The sequence below is a fragment of the Periophthalmus magnuspinnatus genome, chromosome 14 (assembly GCF_009829125.3).
Source record: "Periophthalmus magnuspinnatus isolate fPerMag1 chromosome 14, fPerMag1.2.pri, whole genome shotgun sequence".
Classification (NCBI taxonomy): domain Eukaryota; kingdom Metazoa; phylum Chordata; class Actinopteri; order Gobiiformes; family Gobiidae; genus Periophthalmus; species Periophthalmus magnuspinnatus.
Window position 1 is genome coordinate 8,834,445 of NC_047139.1, and position 23,006 is coordinate 8,857,450.

Here is a 23,006-nt window from a genome sequence, read left to right on the forward strand (position 1 = left end):
GACAATATACAGTTTTTGGTTGAAGGTCCGCTACATACAGTACTTGTCTCCACGTAGATGTTACTGCTCTGCCTGGAATATTCCACAGTATGGCATTAAACTTAAATTGCATTAAATCAAATAAGGTGTTGTTGCCAAAAACTTGCGTACATACTGTTATCTTGCTCGTTACTTCCTGCTTTTTTCCCTGACAACAGATAAATTGAAATTCAATGCCATACATCCACCAAAGTTTAAAATAAATACAAATAAATAAAAGAACAGTAAACTCACTAATAAAATGAATATTACTACATATAGGGTTAGAGGAGAGGGTGGAATGGTCTTGGTTATACTTTTTGCACAAATGTCGCATTCTACTCTCCAGACCCTGCTGCATCTGTAGGTGTCACTGGCTCCTTCCATGGCCAAACAAAAACGGAAAAAAAAAACACAAACCAGCTCAATCATCTTGTTTATTTTTGTATTTCACCAAAAAAACATGGACATTTACTTAGCCAATTATGCTATGAGGCTAACAAAAGTTTAGCGATGTCCATGTGTTCGTCCAACTGCCACTGAATAATGTCACCACTTCCCCATTTTTTCCAAGCCTTTGCACATTTCACTCTGATATGTGTTTCTCAAGTTTATTGAAAACTTGCACTGGTGTCATTTTATGTATTTGACACGAAGCAACACCTCAAGAAACACAGATCTAAACTTCAGAAGAGAATAACGCTGCATTAATGTTTATTTTCCAACTCTCTAGTGGTTTGTTGTTTCCTTTGAGTGAACTCCTCTGCTTGTGTGAAGTTTAACCCCAGTTGTAATCTCCGTGTTTGAATCCTCTCCAGATCACACAGCCCCTTATTATTTGTTTATCACATGAAAAAATGCAAGACTCATCCAAAATCGCACATGTAAACAATTAACACCAAAAGGCGAGCAGCGCTTTGATACGCTGTCGTCTTACGCTACATTCCTCTTCGTGCATATGTGTTTCAAAGTTCATTCCAATATGAACAAGCAGGGGTCATGACCTCATGATCAGCTGATGCAGGAGCTGGTTCATGATTGGCTGAGAGAGCGGCGACATCATTGGGTAATGGGCGGGGCCTTGAATGTGCGCATTAAACGAGGTGATGTAATTGAACTTGTGTCGACAGCTAGGCTCCTGCTGCATCTGGGAGCGATCATGTGATGGTCATGTGATGTGATTGCCGTGGGAACGTGTTTCCGTGTTAACGTGAAGTTGATTGTGGTTGATACCTGTGGGATTATAGTGAGTTATTATTGGCTCAATATTGATGTTAATTTTGGATGTGGTTAGCACTTTTTTAAATTTATCGATGTTTATTTAAAGTATTTGTGTTTTTATAAAATAACCTTTATGTGATCGTCAGAGTGAGGGTCATATGTTAAATGTTTTGAATGTTTTGGAGGCATCATTTATTTTACAAACTGCTCCAGGGGAAATGACTTTATAAATGTCACATCAAATAGGTGATAGGAGTGCATTAGTTTATACTTTATCTTCTTTTTGAACACAAAAATGTCTGGCTCTAGTTCAACGCAAAATAAAGAAAGAAGAATTTATTACTGAACTACTCAAGTGAACTGATTTAAAGAACATAAACATGGAGTTCAGTAACGGGATGACCTATAATCTGTGGGGGTGACGATACAACCCCGAACTATTAGGAAAATTAACAAAAACAATTGGACTTGAATAGTGCAGACATCACTACCGCCGTTTTCTTGCAGATGTGTTGCCAAGTATAACATGTGTAGTTTTTTTGTACTTTGGTGATCGAATTATCATGTTTTTTTGTAATGTATACTATTTTTAGGACTTCTTGTTTGTGTGGTTTGCCTTTAGACATTACCAGGCCTAAGTAACGTGGCACTGTCTAGTATCTATCCTCTAAAATATACAATGTGTAATTGAGCTGCACTAACATTAGGAGCACATGACAAAATACAGAGTGATTCCCAGATCCAAACATGACCCCATATATAGACTTGGCTTTAAAAATCAATTGAAAAAAATCAATAGTTTCAAATGTGGGATATACGTCATTTCATGTTGTAAATGTATAATCAATATGTAACCTATACCCTCTATATAACCTTGGACCATGTGATAAAATGTAGATTAATGTCCACTGTTCTGCTTTGGGGCCATATGAGGCACAGACCCTTACATAGACCCTTAGTATAACGGCTATTGTGTCAGATGCCTACACTTGGTACAATAAGACTATATCAAAGTATGAGCATAATCTGTTTTAATAATAGTTTTAGGTGAAAAAATGCGGTTCTATAGATTCAAATATTTTAATCCAATAGTGTGTGACGTTGATGAACGAGTCGGCTCTTTTGAACAGTTCCTTAACGTGAGCGACTGGATCCAGATCTCATTTTTCGAAAGAACCGAATCTTTTTCTTTCCCATTTTTACACATTTTTACATCGACTAACACTGAGCCAACACAAGAATCTGCACAGAAGCAAAGAAGGCGACACTTGCAGCGAGTAAATATCCATGTGTACCCTTCCGCAGAAAAGTTCCATAGTGCATCTTAAAATATCAGGTCTTTTCATCATGACCAAACAGCTAAATTACAGATTTTTTAAATATAATTAACTAAGGAGAAAAATAAAACTGAAGAGAAGCAGAGCAGGTGACACAAGTGAGAGTTTTCTGCACAACAAACATATCTGACATCATAATAACTTGTAATAATAATAGTTTATTATTATTGTAGCACACATTTTTTTAAGATTTTCATCATTTCAAATGCTAAACTCACTCCCACTCTCAGTTTAAACCATTTTAAACACATCTGAGCCTTGGTCGTTTCTTTCTGTGTTATTTTGTTGATAAAATTAGTTCTCACATTAGTTTCTGTCAAATAAATAAATAGTAAAAGAGCCAGTCTTTTGAACGGCTCTTTGAAATAGAACGGATCCAAAAGATTCATATCCCATAAAGGAGCCAAACGTTCCATCACTAGTGGCATAACATTTACAATTGCCACTAATACTATAATGCTCCCTAAACTGGTTGTGTGGGATCCAGAATACACACTTTTTCAATACTTTACAAAGATGTGAGTCTGGCACCGGCAAATCTCCCCGAGTTTAGATGGGTGTGATTGACAGGTGGATTAGCCAATCAGATACACACGTGGTCTGTTCATATCGAAAAAATAAATGAAAAAATATCACAGCGGGCCGAAAAAAAACTCTGGTATTTCGGCAGAATCAGTGAGTTAATCTGAGGTGAGATCATTTCTATTGTATTTGTAAATGATAAGTGACCATTGAGTTCCTTTGTTTCATGTGTGTCACTAAAAAAATTTTTAAAAAAATCAGAGTTTACAATCACATTTGGCCGGGCTCGAGACACAATGGAGGGGGTGGGGACCAGGCTGATAACAAGCTCACAAGACAAAGAGATTAAGTCTTACCACACATATCATTTGTAAATAATCGAAGATAAATTAATGTAATGTAAATATAATTAAAAGAAAAAAATGATAAACTGATGATTTGATTTGGTTGCCACTAGGACACAAGCCAAATGTGAAGACCTTTTATGAATGAAATGAAATATACTTATTATTGTTTCTACATCCACTTTAGTTTCTACATGTTATCTATACCCCATTAGTGTCCCTCAAACTGAAATTAGGGACCAAACTAAAATCAAGAAATCAATTGAACCATTCTCAGTCGTCCAGTTTACCATAAATTCAATTAGTGGCCTAGAAACTCAGTACAGGAAGTAGTTGTAGAAATGCCCAAGCGTTTGATAGAATAATTGATGCGAGATGCAGGTTCTGGTAAAGCCTGAGTCAGAGCAAGTTGTAATTGAATCATTTTCACACAAGCGAACGCACTCTCAGATCTGCACAGGGGGGAGAGAGGGGGAGGAAGGAGGAGGGAGAGAGGTGGGAGGAGGGAGAGAGGTGGGAGGAGGGAGGAGGGAGAGATTTGGGAGGAGGGGGGTCTTGTTAGCACGGGGGACTGTGATGCTCCAGTGCTGCTGAGAGAGTGTAAACAAAAAGGAAATTGTATCTTTGACAGGTCTTGAAAAATTCCTTGCACAGATATTTTCAGGTGTGGAGCAGGTTAATTGGGTAGAGTCGCAAACCGTGTCTGTTTTTTTGGTATTACAACATGCCTAGACGACATCAAGCAAAGAAAATCTAATCATTCATATCACAAGCATCGTTAGAATGTAAAAAATGGCAACACACATCTGCATTACAATTTTATTTTAACCTACAGCTACTGAACATCTCTGTAATAAGACCCTGAGTATTACTGCCGCATAGTATTTTACAGTGATAAAATAAATATGTAATCACATTTTAATAATAATAATCATATTTTATTCTCTTTTATTAGCAATATTTTAACATTTTTCAATTGTATCCTAGTCTTTTTCTCTGCATTTTTCCTGTTACTAGGCAGGAATCGTGTTTGTTAACATTAAATTTGCAGCTCTTACTCTCAAACTAATGAGGTCTCTACTTCCATTAATTGCATCTATAAATAACTTTTAAAAAATCAAAATTATTGATATGACCTCTGACCCCAACGCTGCATTAATGACCGTAGCTCATAAAAATTGTATTGGTATCATATCTTTTAACTGCCCGCCTTTATTTTAAGCAGCATTATGTCATGATTTCAATATAAGGCACTGGGAGAGGTTGGGTGCAATTTCAATAAGCCTGTCTTAATAATACACACGGGAAGAAATGAATAATATTATTACTATGACTAATGAGTAGGCTCCAAGCAATAGAGGCACATACTGATTATACGATGCTTTTCAATATAACCTGACTGTTTCCATATTTATATTTAGTGTTGATACAATATTCATTCATCTATAAAAAGGGGTCACTCTTAGTAAAATATGTTTGCCTTTAATGTAGCATTTCCGGTAAGAGATCCACCACTTGCTTGTTGCCATATCTCCAAAATGTTATTGTTTTATCTGGAATGATCTGCAGTATGGTTTAAACTTGAGAAAATGTGCAGAAAAGTTTCATAGTGCATCTTAAAATATCAGGTCTTTTCATCATGACCAAACAGCTACATTACAGATTTTTTAATATATGATTAACTAAGGAGAAAATAAAGAAAAAGTTAATTTAAGCAAAGGATTATATAAGAGTTATCTGGACATCAGTCAGCTTTTTCCCCAATATGAATCTGTTACATGCTAAGTGAATAAAATATGTAATGCTTATGTAATGTAAAATAACTCTTTAAAAAGTCTAGTTGTTATGAATTTTTGTTGAAACTGGTTGTCCCAAAACTTGCATTTCATCATAGTTTTATGTTCATTTGTATTTGTGTGTTCTGGTCAGTGCACTCCTTTGTGCGTTGTTTTGCCCTGTTCTGTCCGTTCTCGTCCCTCCTATGTTTGTGGTGTGGTACTGAGGGTCATTTATCATTGTGAGTCCTGCGGTCGATCGAAGACTTTATTACCGCTGCCACGGCGACAGGCTCTGTGTGAATGTGTGTGCGTGTGTGTGTGTTTACAGCACGTTTATTTGGATACAACATCAGAGTGTGAGTTCTACAATAAGAGTCCAGACGTGAAATATGCCGTGTTTTACCTGGAACTGCAGACAATGATACATGTGCACAGTGTAAACAAATAGATCTTTGTTGATTTGAAAGATGGTTAAGATTATAATCAAGTTCAAATTATTTTGTTCATAGTTTTGAGAGAACTATGTCAGAGCTGGATATTGGACATGAAAATAGTAGCTTATTTACAGACACAAATGTTAGGCTAGCATTTTTTTTCTTTGTACTTATATATGGTTAATGGTCACATTTTTACATGTATTAAACAAATATATCTCCCTGGAAACAAGCAGGTGACACCCAGACGACAGGCAAACCCGCTCACAGTAAAAAAGCATGTTTGTTAAGGTATTTGAACACACTTGCGACTGAATTAATGCAAGATAGATCGTTTTGATGCTAAACTTTGGAGCATTTCAGGCAAAACTATAACATCTCTATTGAGCAGAACCACCACTAGAAGAGTTCCAGCGCAGTACAGTTCTGCTGAGGATCGCCATGGACCCTAGATTCACCTTTATGTAACATTTCAGAGATAATTTAGAGCTTCATTGATGACCTGCTTTAGTCTTGATGGTCTTGAAGTGGAATAGAGACAGAGGATGGCGTGGACGAGGGTTTGACAGACGGAGCGGTCAGTGGAGTGGATGAGAGGATTACAGTGGACAGCAGAGGGGTCGATAATTGCTCATTGAACATTGAGGGGATTTGGACCCTCACACACGGACCTCGAGTGTCCCAGACTGGTCTTCAAATACATCCGTATGTGAACACACTGCACTGACAGGGCAGCAGTGAGATTACACGTGAAACTAAAGACTCGATTTAAGGATGAACTATACTACTTTTCTTGTGGGGGGGTCCTGCGTGTTTAACTTATTATAGTTGTCAAGTGTATTTTAACATTTCTTTTTGTCAGCAATTTCAAAATTTTTCACAAATATGGAAAATAAATTGATTACTTGTGCACATTGTATTTATATTCTTAAAGAGGCTGCAGTACAGGTATATTGTAGATTGTAAGCAACTTGTAGGATCAAAATTAAACTGCTGCGGCTGTGTGTCAACTTCTGATTATAATGCATTTTTATTGTGTGCAAACCAGGAAGGAACCCTGGTACGCTGTTAGAATGGTAGTTGTTGCTGGCTTAACCATAATGGCGAAACTCTTCTTAACTCATTGAGGTGAGTAATTAGGTGTGGAATAAGTCTGGGCAGCTGCAAACAGTTTAAAATAGTGCTTTTTTACTGTAACTATTCTACTGTAACTGTTTATAACTAGTTCTGTTTTTCATAGTAGTAAAAAAAAAGTCAAATCTGGTACAGCAATGTTACACCATTAAATTGCACATTCAGTTCACAACATTTAAACTGAAATAATAAAAACATTAAACAGTTATGGTTGTCAGATTCATGTTGAATCCCTCTCATAATATTGTGGCTGGTTGAGAATGTAAAGGCATCTGACATAGGAATTTGCCAAGATGCTGTGTTAAACTCATCTGAATAAACCAAAAGATTAAACCACTTCTGAAACCATTAGCGAATGGTATTGAACACATTTTAGGACTACATTACTTCATCGTTGTTATTGCACAGATGTTTTCCTGACTGTGCCCCAGCTAAAATCCTCTGTTCATTTGTTTATAAAGTCTGAGGCGTTTTGGTATGAGATTTGTCATGTTCATTTCCTGTTGTGACTCAGGGCCTCATCACTTTGAGGTGAAGTCACCCTCTGCACAAGTCATACCAGCTCATATATGAATGACTAACAGACTCAAGCACACTCAAGTGTCATCAATTATGCTTTGTTTACTTTGGCCTGGCTGTTCCACTTCTGTCTGAATTTAGTTTTCACAGTATTTAACACACAAATATGGAATACAGTATTTTCAAATTACGTACTCACACTCTTATCAGAACTACTATGGTTATAGAGTAAATGTAAAATGCTGTCCCAGACACTTCACCTGGACATTTGAAAGCCCATTATCTTTAAACCTAAGAACCTTTTGTGTGCGAGCATCCGAGACGTGTGCGTAATCAATCTGGTCAGCCATGACATCATCACGGTGCTGAGGTGTGACCCTGCATGTACGGCATCTCTAATGGGACATTAGAGGTGGATCAGGCAGCTAATGTAGCAGCATTAGGTAGGAATCTGTCATAGTGTGTCATGTCTGCACAAGAGCATTCTGACCCGGAGATCCTGTGCTCGGCGATTCCTCGAGCTAACGCTAATGCTTACAACGTGCGTGTCTTTAATGTGTGCTTATCGCATTAGGAATGGCCATAACTCACAGTGTAAAAGCACCCAGACATCTACTGTTAGCATTTGCACCATCTTCACTGTCCCAGGCGCTGTCAGCTGTCCATCTGCAAATCTAGCCAATAACATAAGGGTCAAGAAATACTTTGTGGTTGTAAAAATATCCACACCATTTCATTTTGAGATTCAGTTACAGACGAAAAGAGAAACAGTCTAAAAATAAGTGAGTGACAGCTGCACATCTTCCATAAATATTTGACAGCATTTGAGATTTGCATTGGTGGGTCAGAGCCGAGGGCAGATTTTTTCCTAAATAAACCTAAACCTAAACTTTGATTAAGGTAAAAGAAAAGATTGTTTCAGCTTTTCTGACAGATATTTCAGTCACACATTTGACTCTCAAATGCTACTTGTTTCTTATTGAAAAGTCTTTTTGTTTCACTTTGTTCTAGTGTCATTTATGAGTAGTTCAAACTTTTAGAAAGAAACAACTAAATAACAGTATAGAGGTTCATAGTGAAGAGTTTTCAGTTGTATTTCCCCTTTGACCAGTCCATAAGCAAGACACTTTCTCCCTCTGGTCTACAGCTGTGGTATGTGGCTGGTTTTGCTCTGGCTAGTCCCTTGAAAGAATAGGTAGGATGCACTTCTATTAGCTATTTTTGGTGGCCATTTGGGGATTAAATTTGCGCTACTACAGAGTTATGACTGAAAGAGCCAATTCCTCATTCAACCTTCGATTCCCTGTCCATTGTTTAATTAGTTTAATTACACAAAGCCAAAATAACTGTGATTAATCATAATTATTCTCATATTATAAAACACAATAGCCATCTTTCAAACACATTCTTTAATACTAATTGGGGGGATTGACACTGTGACAATTATAAAAGCGTTTTAATCCAGTTCCTATCATTTGTTTGCAGCCTGGTGCTTTCTTGCATATCCATGACATTTATAATCTGGAAACAATGGCGTCTTATAGTTGTCCTGTTGAAAACTAAGATGGAGGGCAGGTTAGAATGAAATAAAATGTGTCTTTTAACTGTGGAAAAGCAGATGGGCCTATCCACATGAAACAAAAACTGGTACAAACATCAATATATGGTTCTTGTCAACTGAAAGAACTGTTAGCCACAAGTTTTATAAGGCAAGTTTATGGAGCCAATCTCTTACATTTAATAATCTGTATCATTTCTTTCACATTCAGTAAATCTTCTATAGAGTTACATAGGCCCCTTCCCTCTGAAATTATGACATCATGATAGTCTACAGTGTGTACGCAGCCTATTTGCATGTAACTGTCCAATGTGAGGGTGGCTGTGTGAGTATTTAGGTATATAGGCCATTGATTTGCAGGGTGTGAGTGATGCTGTGTGCAGGCAGATGCTGATGATGTTACCGTTTGGATCATCTTTCTTCCCGTTTATCAGCGCTGCCTTTACTGGAAACACTGAGCTCAGGTTTCCGTCAATGCGTATGCGTCTATCTACTATGCAAGAACGAGGGGTTAATATCGAGCCAAGCGGGCGCGGATGTGTCAAAGATCGAAAGTTTTACGTGAACGAGTTTGAAAGATGTTATAGGTACATGGTGTCATCTTAGACTAGATTTTAAGTTAACCTATTTCAACCAGGTGATAACTATATTCTGCTACCCTATTATTTGTAGAGATGTTCTTGTTTGCACTGTTTCACGGGATGACAACACACTTAGCTATAGTTGTACAAGTTTTGCAAGTATCCATAGAATATAAATGAAAAGAAAAGAGACGTTTATTACAAATCACAATGGTCAGGGGGAGTGGAATGTTCAACACAAAGCACCAGCACACATGGTATTGCCTATCCAAGCCCTGGTGAGGCTTCCACATGAAGAGCTTAAATAACTTCTGTAGTGTTTCATATTGAAGGACATATTGAAAGGCTGTGTGTATATCAGAAGACGACATGAGACATCTAGACGCCATGTTCCACCCAATAGCATTAGTGATTATTCTGTTATTCTCTCATTAGTTATTCCCTCACAGCTGTCTTCATGGAGACAAGCAGGTGACTCCACAAAACTAAGTATGTTTGGCAATAAAACAAATGTAATTGACTCTCCTTTTGAAAACGTATATTGTGCTCCTTTAACAGAAGAATAGTAACAGAGCGGCAGCAGCTGAGAGTGTTTGTCCACTGATCTAAAGGTTAACGTTTCGAATCCTGTTCTTGACATAAGCGTCATCGGTTGAGCGTTCAGATCCACTGACCCACAGGTTGGCGATGTGATTGGCGTTGGCAAGACACTTTACCCACCTTGCCCTTAGTGGCTGCGTACACTGGTGTATGAAATATGTATTAATGAGTAATTTTGAACTCAAACTTGAACCAGTATTAAAGCTAAACAAAACCTCCTGTTACGGACCTGTTCTGTTGTTTTGGCCTTGCCTCTGTTTACGCAGATCCACCCACCGGTTGAGCCGCACCTGGAGCAGTCCAACAATCAACTGGGGATTAAAGTGGGTCCTCTGCTGCAGCATCTTTTAGTTATTTTGTATTTTATTTTTGTATTACCTAGTTATTTAATTGGTACATCCTTTTGAATATTATTTTTGCAACAGTAAATCTGATTTATCATTTTTTGACTACGTCTCTACGCTCCCGATTTATTCTACGCCCGGCTTTAACATCATTTTGTTGCGTGCCACCACCCCTGGACCAAGTGGCACGTAACACCTCCACTAAACCAAACTATATAAGGCTTGGTACGATCAAACCAGGACTATGTCTGGCTATACAAGGCTTAAATCTGAAGTTGCAAGTTAACAAGTAATCCTACTCTAATGAAGGACTAAACCGGGTTACGGGGTCTGAAGCAGGACTATATCAGGACTAAACAAAAACCTAAATCAGGAGGACCAACCCAGATCTAAACCATGACAAAAGAAATATGTAATTTCTTAAGCTCCAAATCAATCACCATCAGTAGTTCCTGCCCCACCGTTTTTAATGCGCTCGTGTGAAAGATTGAATGAATTTAGCAGCGTGGCCAGAGCTACTAAAACTGCTGACTGCTGCCTGGGTGACCCCTCATATACTCTCTATTGGAGCGACAATATGTTTCACCTCACACACACACACATACACACACACACACATACACACAAGACCAAAGCTACAGGGGCGAGGGGAGAGTCATACAGAGCAGGTTATTACTGCAAAGAGCCCTGTAATTTTCTCTGTGTCGCCGGGCGGACCTCACGCTGGGGGCAATGACAACACATTAACCGTTAAACAAGACACCCAAGACCCCAGGGCGCAGAGTGCTCACAGGGAGAGAGCGGGAAGGGAGGGAGGAAGGGAGAGAGAAGAGAGGAAAGAGATGTAGATGAGGGAAAGAGAGGGGAAGAAGGAGAGAGGAGGTTAAGGCATAATAGAGGTGAGAATGAAGAAGTGGGGGGATCAGGTCAAGAGAGGAAAGGAGAAGAGGGGGAAGAAAGGGAGAGAAGAAGGGGTGACAGGGGAAAGCTTGGGGAGGAAAGAACAACAGGGGGGCAAGGATGGGTGGAGAGAGGAGAGAAAAGAGGAGAGTAAGAGAGAGAGATAAAGGGGAAAGATGGGTAGGAAATAAGAAGAGGGAAAACAAGAGGAGAGAAGAGACGAGGGGAAAGAAAGGAAGTGTAGAGGGAGAGAGGAAAGAAAGGAGAGAGCAGGAAGAGATGGTGGGGAACAGGAGGAGAGAAGGAGACAGAGAGGGAGGGAGAAAATAGCCAGAGAGTGGAGCCGAGATGGTGGAAATGGACTTGGAAATGGAAGGGTTTAAGAGTAAATCAAGACAACTGCACTTAGCCATTAACACAACACTAAAGGAATTGATTAAACAGGGAAGTCCTTGTAAATGCTCAATAATGATATAAAATGATGTGAATAACCACTACATTGCACGATATCTAGATATTACATTTATAGATGTGTAGTATTAAGCATATAGATGTGTACTTAACACAGCACTTCAAGCTGGAACATTCCCAAGAGCTTTGAAAACTACACTCTTGTCTTTTAGTGCTAATTTTATGATGATTATTTATGATTATTTATGTTTTGATTTGTTTATATTGTCATTTTAATCCCTTTCTTATTCTGTAAAGCACCTTGAATTACTTTGTGTATGAATTGTGCTGTACAAATAAAATTGCCTTGCCTAGAACCCATTGGAAAAAAAAAAGTATTGAGTATGTATGGACAAGTTGTAGTATTTTGTTTTAGTTTGACTTTTATTGTTGCTTTGACTTGTATGACATCATTACGTGGTTATGTGGCAGTGATTTTTGAAAACTCCATAAACACATTATATCAAATTCATTTCAAACTGTGCCTGTTGTTATGATTATGCCGTACGTTTTTCTTTCACATTTTGCGAAAACAAAATGTACAAGAGGTGATTCTAGCAAACCAAGGAAGTGTTGGCCTTGAGTTTCAATTCCGTTTATTTAAAACCACTATCAAGACTAAAAATTGAGGCAGTGCAAAAAATGAAATGACTGACAGCTGCATGTTAAACGCACAACTATAAATATTTAACTGAGATGGAACATAATTAAGACACATTTACATCACATAATCACTGCTCTTATAGTAAATTAAATGTGAATTACGTAACTTTTTCTGGTGAAGTGTCTGCCATCAGCTTGTCTTCTTAGAGATGTTACTGTATTGCCTGGAATGTCCCTTAGTCTGGCATTAAACGTATTCTTATTATTATTACAAGCCTTTTTATTGCTGAAAATACCTCGAAATACATGCATTCATACTGTGAGTGGACTCGCCTCTCCACAGATCTCACCTATAACTTGGCCTATTGGCATCCACTGCTTCTCTCCATCGAGATTTATGTTTAATGTGACACTGTAGAACATTCCAGGCAAAGCGGTAATATCTCCATGGAGGCAAGCAAGTGGTGAACACAAAAGTAACATAGTTTGCCTTTAAAATCAATTAATACCAAGTTTATGTGCAGCAAAGTGTGTAAAAATCGCAGTATGTTCATATCCTTTGTTCTGAACGCATTTGTCCATTATCTTCTTCTTCTTCTCCTCTGCTTTTCTCACATGTGTCACTTAAACAGGTGTCATTTAAGATCGCACTCTGACACATAAAAGCACTGGAGCTGACAGGTGATAGAGACTCTTTAAAAGGTGTGAAAAAGCAATTTGTTTATCGTGAACAGATGAAATGCATTGTGGGGGTTGTATGCGTAAGCCCGTAATTGCACGTGTGTCTTATAGTGCTCTTTGGTTTGTGTGATGGAGGTTTTTGAATAGTTTGGGGGGGAAAAAATGACACTTGGAAATATAACGTGGTTCTTTTTGTTTTTCAGGAGGTGATTTTAAAAAGAGCAGCAGATCTGGTAGAAGCGCTCTATGGTCTGCCTCACAACAACCAGGTAGGACATATGCACAAATGTAAATATGTGTAACTTGTTTTAGGTAAAAAGTGAGCTGCATTACTCCATTAAACTACATTACTGCAACAATACACCAACAATACATACATAACAGATACATAATGATCTTTCTTTTTTATTATTATTGTATTATCAGTATTAATATGTACTATTTTTCACTTATGAGTATTGAAGTCTAATGCAAGATTCACTAAACAATTGCCCAAAAGTCCCAATTTAGAAGTTTAGTTGCCCCTTTCTTATCATACTGTGTAGTTTTAGTTAATTCAAGACAATAAGATTTAGAATTTTTGGTCCATTATTCTTTATATATGAGGAACAGTGTGAGATACGCATGTTTTTAACTCAAATGAGCCAATAGCTAAATGTAAAATGGTCTCTTTCTTGTGTCATTGCCTAAAACAACAGTGAAGTTAACAGTGCTGTGACCAATCAGCCAAGTTGTGTAATTCAAAACACGTCCCTCCAGAGACTTACACAAAATTAACTGTATGGATTTATGACTTTAGAGTTAAAAAGTAATTTAGCAGGTGTTTAATTGTGACCTCACCTCGTGCCTGTTGTAGGAGATCATTCTGAAGCGTGCGGCGGACATTGCCGAGGCCCTGTACAGCGTCCCGCGAGGCCACACCCAGCTCTCAGGCTCCGCCCACTCAGGCATGATGGGAGTCAACTCCTTTACCGGGCAGCTGTCCGTCAACGTCACTGAGCCAGCGCAGGCTAATCAAGGTACAGCTACTAATGATTACTTACAGTGTTGGTAATAATGGTGGTCACTTTTAACTTTACATTTCAACACAGTTTTAGTGTCATTATTCATACAATTTATCACTTAATTAAACTTAATTCCTGTACTTTCTTAATTTCTATATTATTACATTGTGTTGCATTGTGGTGTCATTTTTTTACGCTTTTATCTCTTTGATAATGAAAGCTTGCAAATAAGTACACAGCTATGTTTAGTTACGCTTGCTCCTGCAGTCGTACAGTTGTCATTTATAATCCATAATGTGTCCTACTTTAGTCTCAAAATATCTTGAACAATCTCCGCCGGTGACTTCCTTCTGAGTTTAACTTGAGCAAAGCGTCCCTACACTCTATTTTGAGCATTTTTTGCTCCCTACAATTGTCTGAACATATTTATATTATATTTTACTGTTCATTTTTCTGTATCCAATAGAAACAGCTGAAAGCCATTTTTAAAACCGGTGTTGCTAATTAGCATTGGTCATAAACACTGTTCAACGTTGTTCTACTTTGAAAAGCTCTATTTTTAAAAAGATAGCCTGTGTCTATTGTATCTCCTCTTTTGAAATAAACAGTTAAAAGTCCTACACTAGTGAAAAGTGTTAGGTCACTGGTCACTGTTTCCTTACTGTCCTTTTGAATTAAACCTTAGAATAAATGAGTAAATATGAGTAACGTACTGAATAAATAAATGGCTGATTGAATGAACCCCCCTCACCTCTCTGTTTACTCCCTGTGTGTTTGTCTGTAGGGTTTGTGCGCAGCTCGAGCAGTGTGTCTCCTCACGGGTACGTGCCCAGCTCCACGCCTCAGCAGAGCAGCTACACCTCGGTCAGCTCCTCTATGAACGGATACAGCAACAACAGCGCCATGACCAACCTGGGGGGCTCGCCCACCTTCCTCAACGGGTCCGCCGCCAACTCGCCTTATGCCAGTGAGTGCTCCAACACAACCTTTATAATGTCATGTGTCAAATTATAGTAGTACTGGAAACCATATCCTGAATAATTACCATGTTAATTAATTTTTATTTTATTTTTTATTTTTTTTTCTAACATTACAATATCCTTTACTGTGGGACAAATAAGGCTTATCTAATCAGAACATTCACTTTACAAAATCAGTATAAACACTTTATATATTTAGTAATTTAGTTGTTTTGTTTTTTTGTCTCAAATTGCTTTATAATATCTTCTACAACGGTAATGCCTCAGTGGAGTCTGAATTCTCCATCATTGTCCATGGCTCTGTTCACACTTGCTCACGTTCCTTCAAAATTTAAACTAAACCCAGAACTAATCCAGGACTAGGTCAGGACTAAACAAGGACCAAACCAAATCTAAACCAGGACTAAATTGATCACATTTATAAATATAGCTGCAGGTCACTAGAGGAAGAACAGAGATGTCACCATAGAGATTTCTGCAAAAATAAACTTTACTTTGACAGTATTTTATGATTTAATTGCATCTTTTTACGATATACTCAAGGACAGGAGGAAAGAGGTTCATTTTTTTTTTCCTCCTCTGAGTTGTAAGAATGATTACAAGACTCTCCACTTAATTGCATTGTTTTTGTATGGGTGATAAATGACACAGGTTATGTTTTGATTGGCTTACTTGCTTTTCTATTTGGAAGATATAAGCTGTGTCCTTAGAAATGAAATAAACTGGTTCAAATCAGAACGTAGAATGAGCCTTTTACTTTGGTTTGCCAGATCCTAGGTTTAAAACTAGTTAGCAATAAACCCAAAAGATCGGTATATGACAGCTCATGGCATCGCAGGTTAATTTGTGGTTGTATATTTTTAAACCAATAGGACACCACGTATTGCTCGATAAGACCCATGGATTTTCTCTCATTAAACTCTTTGACCCCCTCAGTCGTCCCGTCCAGTCCCACGATGGCTTCCTCCACCTCTCTCCCGTCCAACTGCTCGTCCTCCTCTGGGGTCTTCTCCTTCTCTCCAGCCAACATGGTGTCCGCCGCTGTCAAACAGAAATCTGCCTTCGCTCCCGTCGTCCGGCCCTCCTCCTCCCCGCCCCCCTCCTGCACCAGCGCCAACGGCAACGGGCTACAAGGTACGGGCTCGAGACCGGGAAAATTTAATGTCATTATTAGTGAAAAAATATTACACTGATCAACTTTTCTACAAGTTTTTATTTGTAATTAATTTATAACATATGAATATTATGTGAAATTATAATAAAAAATGAAATATATATATTAGTATTATGCGCCTTATGTGTATTTTTTATGGTGGCAGATGGTTAAGTTACTTCAGTAGTTATTAACGGTGGGAATATAAGGACAAAAATCAATCAAAAAGCATTCAAAAAGCTAATACTTTCCTTAGAGGTCCGTCCGGTGCATGTTTTACACTTAGCGCAGTATACATAAAGGTTCTATATGATTTATTTCAGTTTTCTTTTCATCCCTTTCTCTGTTTTTCTTTCATTTCTAACATGTATCCCTTTTTCCTCTTGTGGTCTCTGCCTTTTGTCCAGATCAAACCTTTGTGGACTCTAGCAAGTACTCATCAGCCAGCTCTCTACAAGGACTGGCCTTCTCCTGAAGTATGTTTACTCACAAACTCACTAACAACCTCTGCATGATTTTATGACGTGTACTTTTTAATACATGCTTTAGTATCTTCTTATGTGTTTATCTATTTTAATTACATTTAACACATTTTGTTTTTTGTTTACATCTGTAGAAAACTAGAGCGGGTCTTAATTACTAATTTGAAAAAGACAGGAAACTAAATAAACTAACCACTACTACTACAATACTTTATAAAACAACTTTAAAACAACAAGCTAATAGTGTTTCCGTTCCTTGATTATTTGATTATAGCAAATATATAACTTTATCACTCAAAATTTAAAAGAATAAAAAGCCACAATAAGGTTTTTAGTGTTTTGGTGTAATGTTGTGGTAACAGCACTCAAACAGGAAATGATTTTGAATGTGTATATAACTTCTTAAACATATCCATGTGAAGTTATGACGATGAGCTTTGCGTGGGTGTGGGAACTGAAATCCTCAAAGCACAGCAGGAATAAACACAAACCAGTCGCTCCTTACCACTTCGGCTAAGAAACAGTAGACGAGTTTGTAGAACAGTTGTTTTACAGAACAAGAATGGCACAATAAAATCACAATACCTTCACATATATGGACATATTTATAGTTTAGGATTTAGAGTTGATGTAATCTGGCAGCATTAGATATTTCACAGGTTCAGGGATTTCCAAAGAAAAGCTAATAAACAAAAATGAAATCATATCTGGGTGAAGGTACAAGAAATGAGAATGTGCAAACTATTTAATATTGCTGACATAAAGCTCACTGGTGTAAAAGTAGTAAATTTGAGAACAGGTATCGGTACTTTCTACACCACTACATTTTTTTACTGGACTGAAAAGTAAAAATATATTGTACTATCATTTGAGACCTGCTGGGAATATTGCAGGGTTTATTTTTAACACATTCTTTTTCAATTTTAGCAAACAAAAATATACAAAAAATATACAACGTTTTTACTTTTTACTCTTTAAGTGCATTTTTAAACAGGTACTTTTACTTAAGTAGATTTTTTCATGTGATACTTTTACTTTTATTTGAGTATTTCTTTGCTCCAGTATTTGTACTTTTACTTAAGTAACAAAATTGAATACTTCGTCCAACACTCGTAAAGCCCACATCACTTTTAGACTTACTCACAGTGGGATGAGCAACCAAAACTACTACATATGTTTTATATATATATTACTCAATAGAAGTAGAGGTATTTGAGAAGTATCATTAGAAGGAAATAGTAAAATATAAGTAAATGTAGCAGATTAATTGTAGTTAATACTAAAATATCCAAATCTGCCAATCAGCATATCCTCCATGTACATCTAACATAACATTACTCAATAACGTCCCTAAAATAAAATAGTACTTTTTCTCTGTTCATTCAAATAACAACTTCCCATGAAATGATTTTTTTTTTTTTTTCCATTCACACCCCTCCCTCGGGTTTAACATTTGCCACGCAACAATCTGTCCCATAGACTTATAGTAACATGCCAACTGTTCCCATGCCTTTTCAAAGACATTATTTGATTGATTCATTCCTGTTTTTGATGTTTTAAAAGTCACGCAGCTGCACAGATGGGACAAAATGTTTACAAGACTATTTTTTACGAGTATAAAAATATTTGGCAGCGTTTTGTAATTTTTTGCTTTTTTTCATCCCTTTTACAGCTATCCCAGGAATGATCGTCCCGCCCATGTAAAGGTGCAGAGGAAAAAAGGACTGCTTGGATTTTGAGACAGACTTTGGTGCAAGAAGACTCCGGTTTGGAGACATTAAAACATGTCTCAATTTTGAAGGAACTCAAACTCAACTCAGGCCCTTTCTATCTAAACATTTAAAAACTAACACATGGACTGAAAATCTGTTGGTTAGACTTTGTACACGTTTTATAGGATTACATACAAGCTCTCCGCAGACTGTAAACAGGAAATGTATTTATTTTGAAGGGAATTTACTTCCTGTCTCGAGTGAATTTAGTTTTTGTGCAACATTTTAAAGTGTGATAATCATAAGTGTAACCTACGTGAGGGATTTTTATTTATGAAGGATAAAATGTGAAGAAAGACACTTGATGAGGATGATGATTATGATGATAATGGTGAAGAAGATTTTTGAACAAAAATGTGGGTCAAATCCTGGAGACATAGTCAAGCCAAATCAGGAGCACACGTGCTAAACTATTGCCAAATACTATAGTATACTTTATAAACATGCACCATTACACACACAGTGTATAATGAACATTTATTGATAATAAGAATTTTGAATTAACCTCCATAACCCTGGTCTTTTCTCCCGAGCATACCACCATCTTGAATGTTTACTCTTGGCAATACTCAGTCCACATTAACTTGTCCTCATAAACAAAGAACTATGCAGTAACATCACTTAAGGTTAACTTAATATTTCACATGATTTTAAAATAGATGCTACATTAATGTTCATTTATTTCTCAGCAATTCTTCACATTGAAAGAGAAAAGAAGATAAATATACTATAACTCCACTCAGCTCATTTTTACTGAACGGGTCATATAACCTTAAAGGTGCACTATGTAACTTTACTGGCAGAGGATGGTCTGCCACCTGCTTGTCTTCTTGCATGGAGATGTCATTACTTAGCCTGGAATGTTTCACAGCATGGCTTTAAACCTATCGTTGCATTTATTCAGTTACAGTTGTGTTAATTGACGCCTCTCCACAGATCTGAAAAGTATCTTATCACCTTTTTGTCTTTATGGATTTAGATCCAGGCAAATTAATAACATCTGAACAGAGGCAATTAAATGTAATATAACTTAATTTATCCCAGAGGAGAATTTAAGCACATTGAGCAGTTAAAACACAAAAATAATAATAAAACAAATGTTTCCGTGCGGGTTAAGAGCAGGTCTAGTCATGTGGGCTCAGCAGATCCTGTGTCAGGGCAGTTTGAGGAGGACAATGACTCTCAGGACAAAGGGTCCCTTCTTAGTGTTCTGTTGCCCGGGCATCACAGTCAGTGTCCAGGGAGAGCCAGGCAAAGGACCCCCCCCCCACCAAAAAAGTTACATAGTGCACCTTTAGGTCACCCCACAGCATAACTCAGTTTGTTTACAGACGTTGACTTTTTTGTGAAATGCCATTGACCCGTGCCACAGTGTCTCCATGTGCCACAGTCTCAGGATTTGACCCTCTGCCACAGAAGCCCTGAGGTCAAACAGGGGCTCGTCTTAAACTCTGCTGCCACTCACACTCTGTCTTAACCTGTTTGTGTGTGTTTGACTGTGGTGAGGTGCCATTCACAGTGTGTTTCTTTCACTTTGATTTCAACTGTGTGTCTTAAAGCTGCACTGCAATAATATCTTACAGCGACACACTGAGGTCATGTTTATGGAATTTCAAATCTAAATCACACGGTTGCTTTAAGCAAAGCAGTGTGGACCCCCCAGGCCGGTACCCCAGGTACTCACCTAAACTTTAAATGATCATTTTCTCAATTTATTTATACATTTATAAACACTATCACTCTTCCAACTGGTTGTAAAGGAAGTTTGATATTATTTGCAGTGCCCCGTTCTGTGTCTTAAACATAGACATAGAGGAATAATGGATCAATGGATAGTTTTCATATCAACTACCTATACTATAACTTGTTTTTATCCATAGACACACCATATTTATGTTATTTTTAATCTTTATTTAAACAGAAATGGCTAAACCACTACACTACCAGCTTAAAGATGCGTCACTCCCAACTTAGCCAAAGTTAGCCGTAGCCTGTCCTCTGGCTATTATGTTTTTGTGTAGTTTTTTTAATCCATTGGTCCATTGTTTTTCTGGTGTCTCTGGTCTTAAAGTGTGTGGTTGTTCACTGTGTGGAGTGTGATTCAAGTCTTAATACACTTTTGATTTTGCCAAAGTTTTATTTTTGTTTGCCTGAAACAGTCTTAGCCACATCTTCTGCCATACACTGTAAAACCAGTTCACACATTTATCATCCGTGTCGCTGTGAAGGTTAAATTTGTAGCCAAACGATCAAAATGTACATCCCTTGATCTAATGTCTAAATTTTGTGGATATTTGTAACAGAATTTCTCTAAACATGAACAAAATGATTTAGCAACACACAGATTAAGCAGATTATCAATGAAATAGCAACTGTGAATTGTAGTAGTGAAGCTCTTACCTGGGAAAATTAAATACAAAAATACTCCTTCCTTCACTTTTTCTCAAATGCCTGTTTAAAGCCATTATCTAACTGCTAATTTGGACAACACTTTATAAAAACTATGAACTATGCAGTAGGATTTTATTGTAGTAATTTGCACCTCTATACAAGCCCACCATTGTTTTTATGACATCATTTGAAAATGTTTTGCCCTTTTTGCCATTCTGACATGATTAAGTCCATAAATTGTAGTACAACTGTGCATAGTTTTCACAGTAGTTTTGTCCTTAAGTGTTGCTCAAATTAAATCTACAAAAAGCCATGTACTGTGTAATTTCAGTCTGCAGTTTTCTCATCGTGTCCCATGTTGTTCAAAGTTGGAGTTATAGCATGGTTTTGTTGGATTTTAGCTGTAGATTTTATAAAATGTGTATCTTTGAATGTCTCTGTCTGTCTTCCATGTGATGGAGCCTAAACTGAGGTAGAGCTAAGAAGCGAACAAATTCTCTCTCCAGCCGATCAACCTGAACCTGAATTGTCCAAACCTGCATTTTAAAGCCCATCTTCCCCACTTTCTTTTATTGTTTCTCTCATATCCCTTCATTCTCAACCCCATTTTGATATTTGGAAAGTCTGTTTGAGCATACAGGCTGCACTGAATCCCTATTTACACTTTTTTTTATCCCTGTGATTTTCAAACTTGTCATAACGTGAACTCATTTCTTTAATAATCTCGTAGGGATCTTGTTATTTTGAGTTGCACTGTGGCATTTCTACCTGTCGCTTGTAGAGATGTTACTGCTTCGCCTGGAATGTTCCACTGTATGACACTTTCCGCAAAACTGTAACTTTACCACCTACCTGATGAGTTTAATGCCATAACTTGGAACATTCTACGCAATCAGGTGGTGGATCCCTGCAGCATAAATGTGACATAACGCACCTTTGAACAGAATATCCGGATAAAGCCAGCACAAAGCCAAAACACGTACCACAGTTTGAAAATCTCTCCTCTATTCGTATCATCATTTCACCTTTCACCTATCCTACTTTTTTCACATCCTTACCCGACTACCTTCCTCGTCTTTAAACCTTTCTTTGTAAATTGAGCCACATGGATTTGATCTTTGGATGGATCCTCAGACCACTGTCTTCTCTTGAATGTGACTCTTAAAGTGACAGTACACACATAAATATCAGCACAGGTTTATACGGAGCAGGTATAAAGTGATTGTTATAATGTAGATAGACGTCCGCACGCTCTTGGTCCTGGCCTCAGTGTCTTCATGCATTTACAACAGGAACAGCGCAGGTGGAAGAGAACAAATGAACTACTGTAAAGATGATGCAGTTTTTTTATTATTATTTTGAACTTTGAAGTGTAAGATAAACTTTTTGACTCTCACTATATTTAATTAAAGTTTTCTCTTCTCTGTGAAAACGTGTGATCTCATTATTATGTTTCACAATATAGATTAATTAGTGTTCTTGGGGATATAAATTGAGGGTAGTATTTTTTTTCTTTTTTTTTTCTTGAGCCTGGGGGAAAAGGAGGAAGTAAAAGTCTATCTCAGGAGTGATCTTTACAAGTCCAGTTGACAGATTTAACTTTTTTTCCGTTGGAAGTTACGTAGACGACTGATGGATTACATAGATTCCTTGCATTCACAAACTCTTTATTGCACATGTGTCAAACTCAAGGCCCATGGGCTAAATGTGGCTCTCCACATCATTTTATGTGGCCCTCGACAGGGTAAATTAAAAAGTCTGGTCTTAAAATGTAATTTCATCAGGAGATACGCAGTTACAGAGCCATATCTTTACATCTAAGCAAATGCACATGCGACATATGTAACTTGAATAAATAATAAATACAGAAACAGTTAATTAACAAGTTAAAAAAGTTGTTAGATTTATTTTACATCCGGCCCTTTGAGGACACCCATTTTGCTGATTTTGCCCTTGGTGAAAATGTGTTCGACGTCGTTGCTTTATTGGTACATTGGTAGTATTCACATGCATTAATTTTCAGATGCACAACTTTAGAAACACTTTTTAGATGGAAAAGTGAAGCACCATCATCACACTGTCAATGTTTTAACGAGTAGATGCGTACACTGGTCTAACTTGGTTGTGTGCTTTTATAGTATAACCCAGAATAACATTTAACATTTAGCCACACGCACATTCTCAATAATATTACATAAGT

The 23,006-nt window shown here is 37.4% G+C and overlaps 1 protein-coding gene across 3 annotated transcripts in view; it reads left to right on the forward strand.

Moving 5' to 3' along the window:
• Window positions 1-22,232, forward strand: part of LOC117381137 (transcription factor COE1-A-like) — a 111,799-nt gene extending 89,567 nt beyond the window's left edge. For 2 of the 3 annotated variants that reach the window (XM_055226464.1, XM_033978017.2), the window contains exons 12-17: window positions 13,228-13,293; window positions 13,881-14,043; window positions 14,813-14,995; window positions 15,945-16,142; window positions 16,569-16,637; window positions 18,316-22,232. In XM_055226464.1, the coding sequence (XP_055082439.1) occupies window positions 13,228-13,293; window positions 13,881-14,043; window positions 14,813-14,995; window positions 15,945-16,142; window positions 16,569-16,636 (678 nt within the window). In that variant the 3' untranslated portion in view covers window position 16,637; window positions 18,316-22,232. The remainder of the gene's footprint in view (window positions 1-13,227; window positions 13,294-13,880; window positions 14,044-14,812; window positions 14,996-15,944; window positions 16,143-16,568; window positions 16,638-18,315) is intronic. The other variant, XM_033978018.2, reaches the window with a different exon arrangement.
• The last annotated feature ends 774 nt before the right edge of the window (window positions 22,233-23,006 follow it).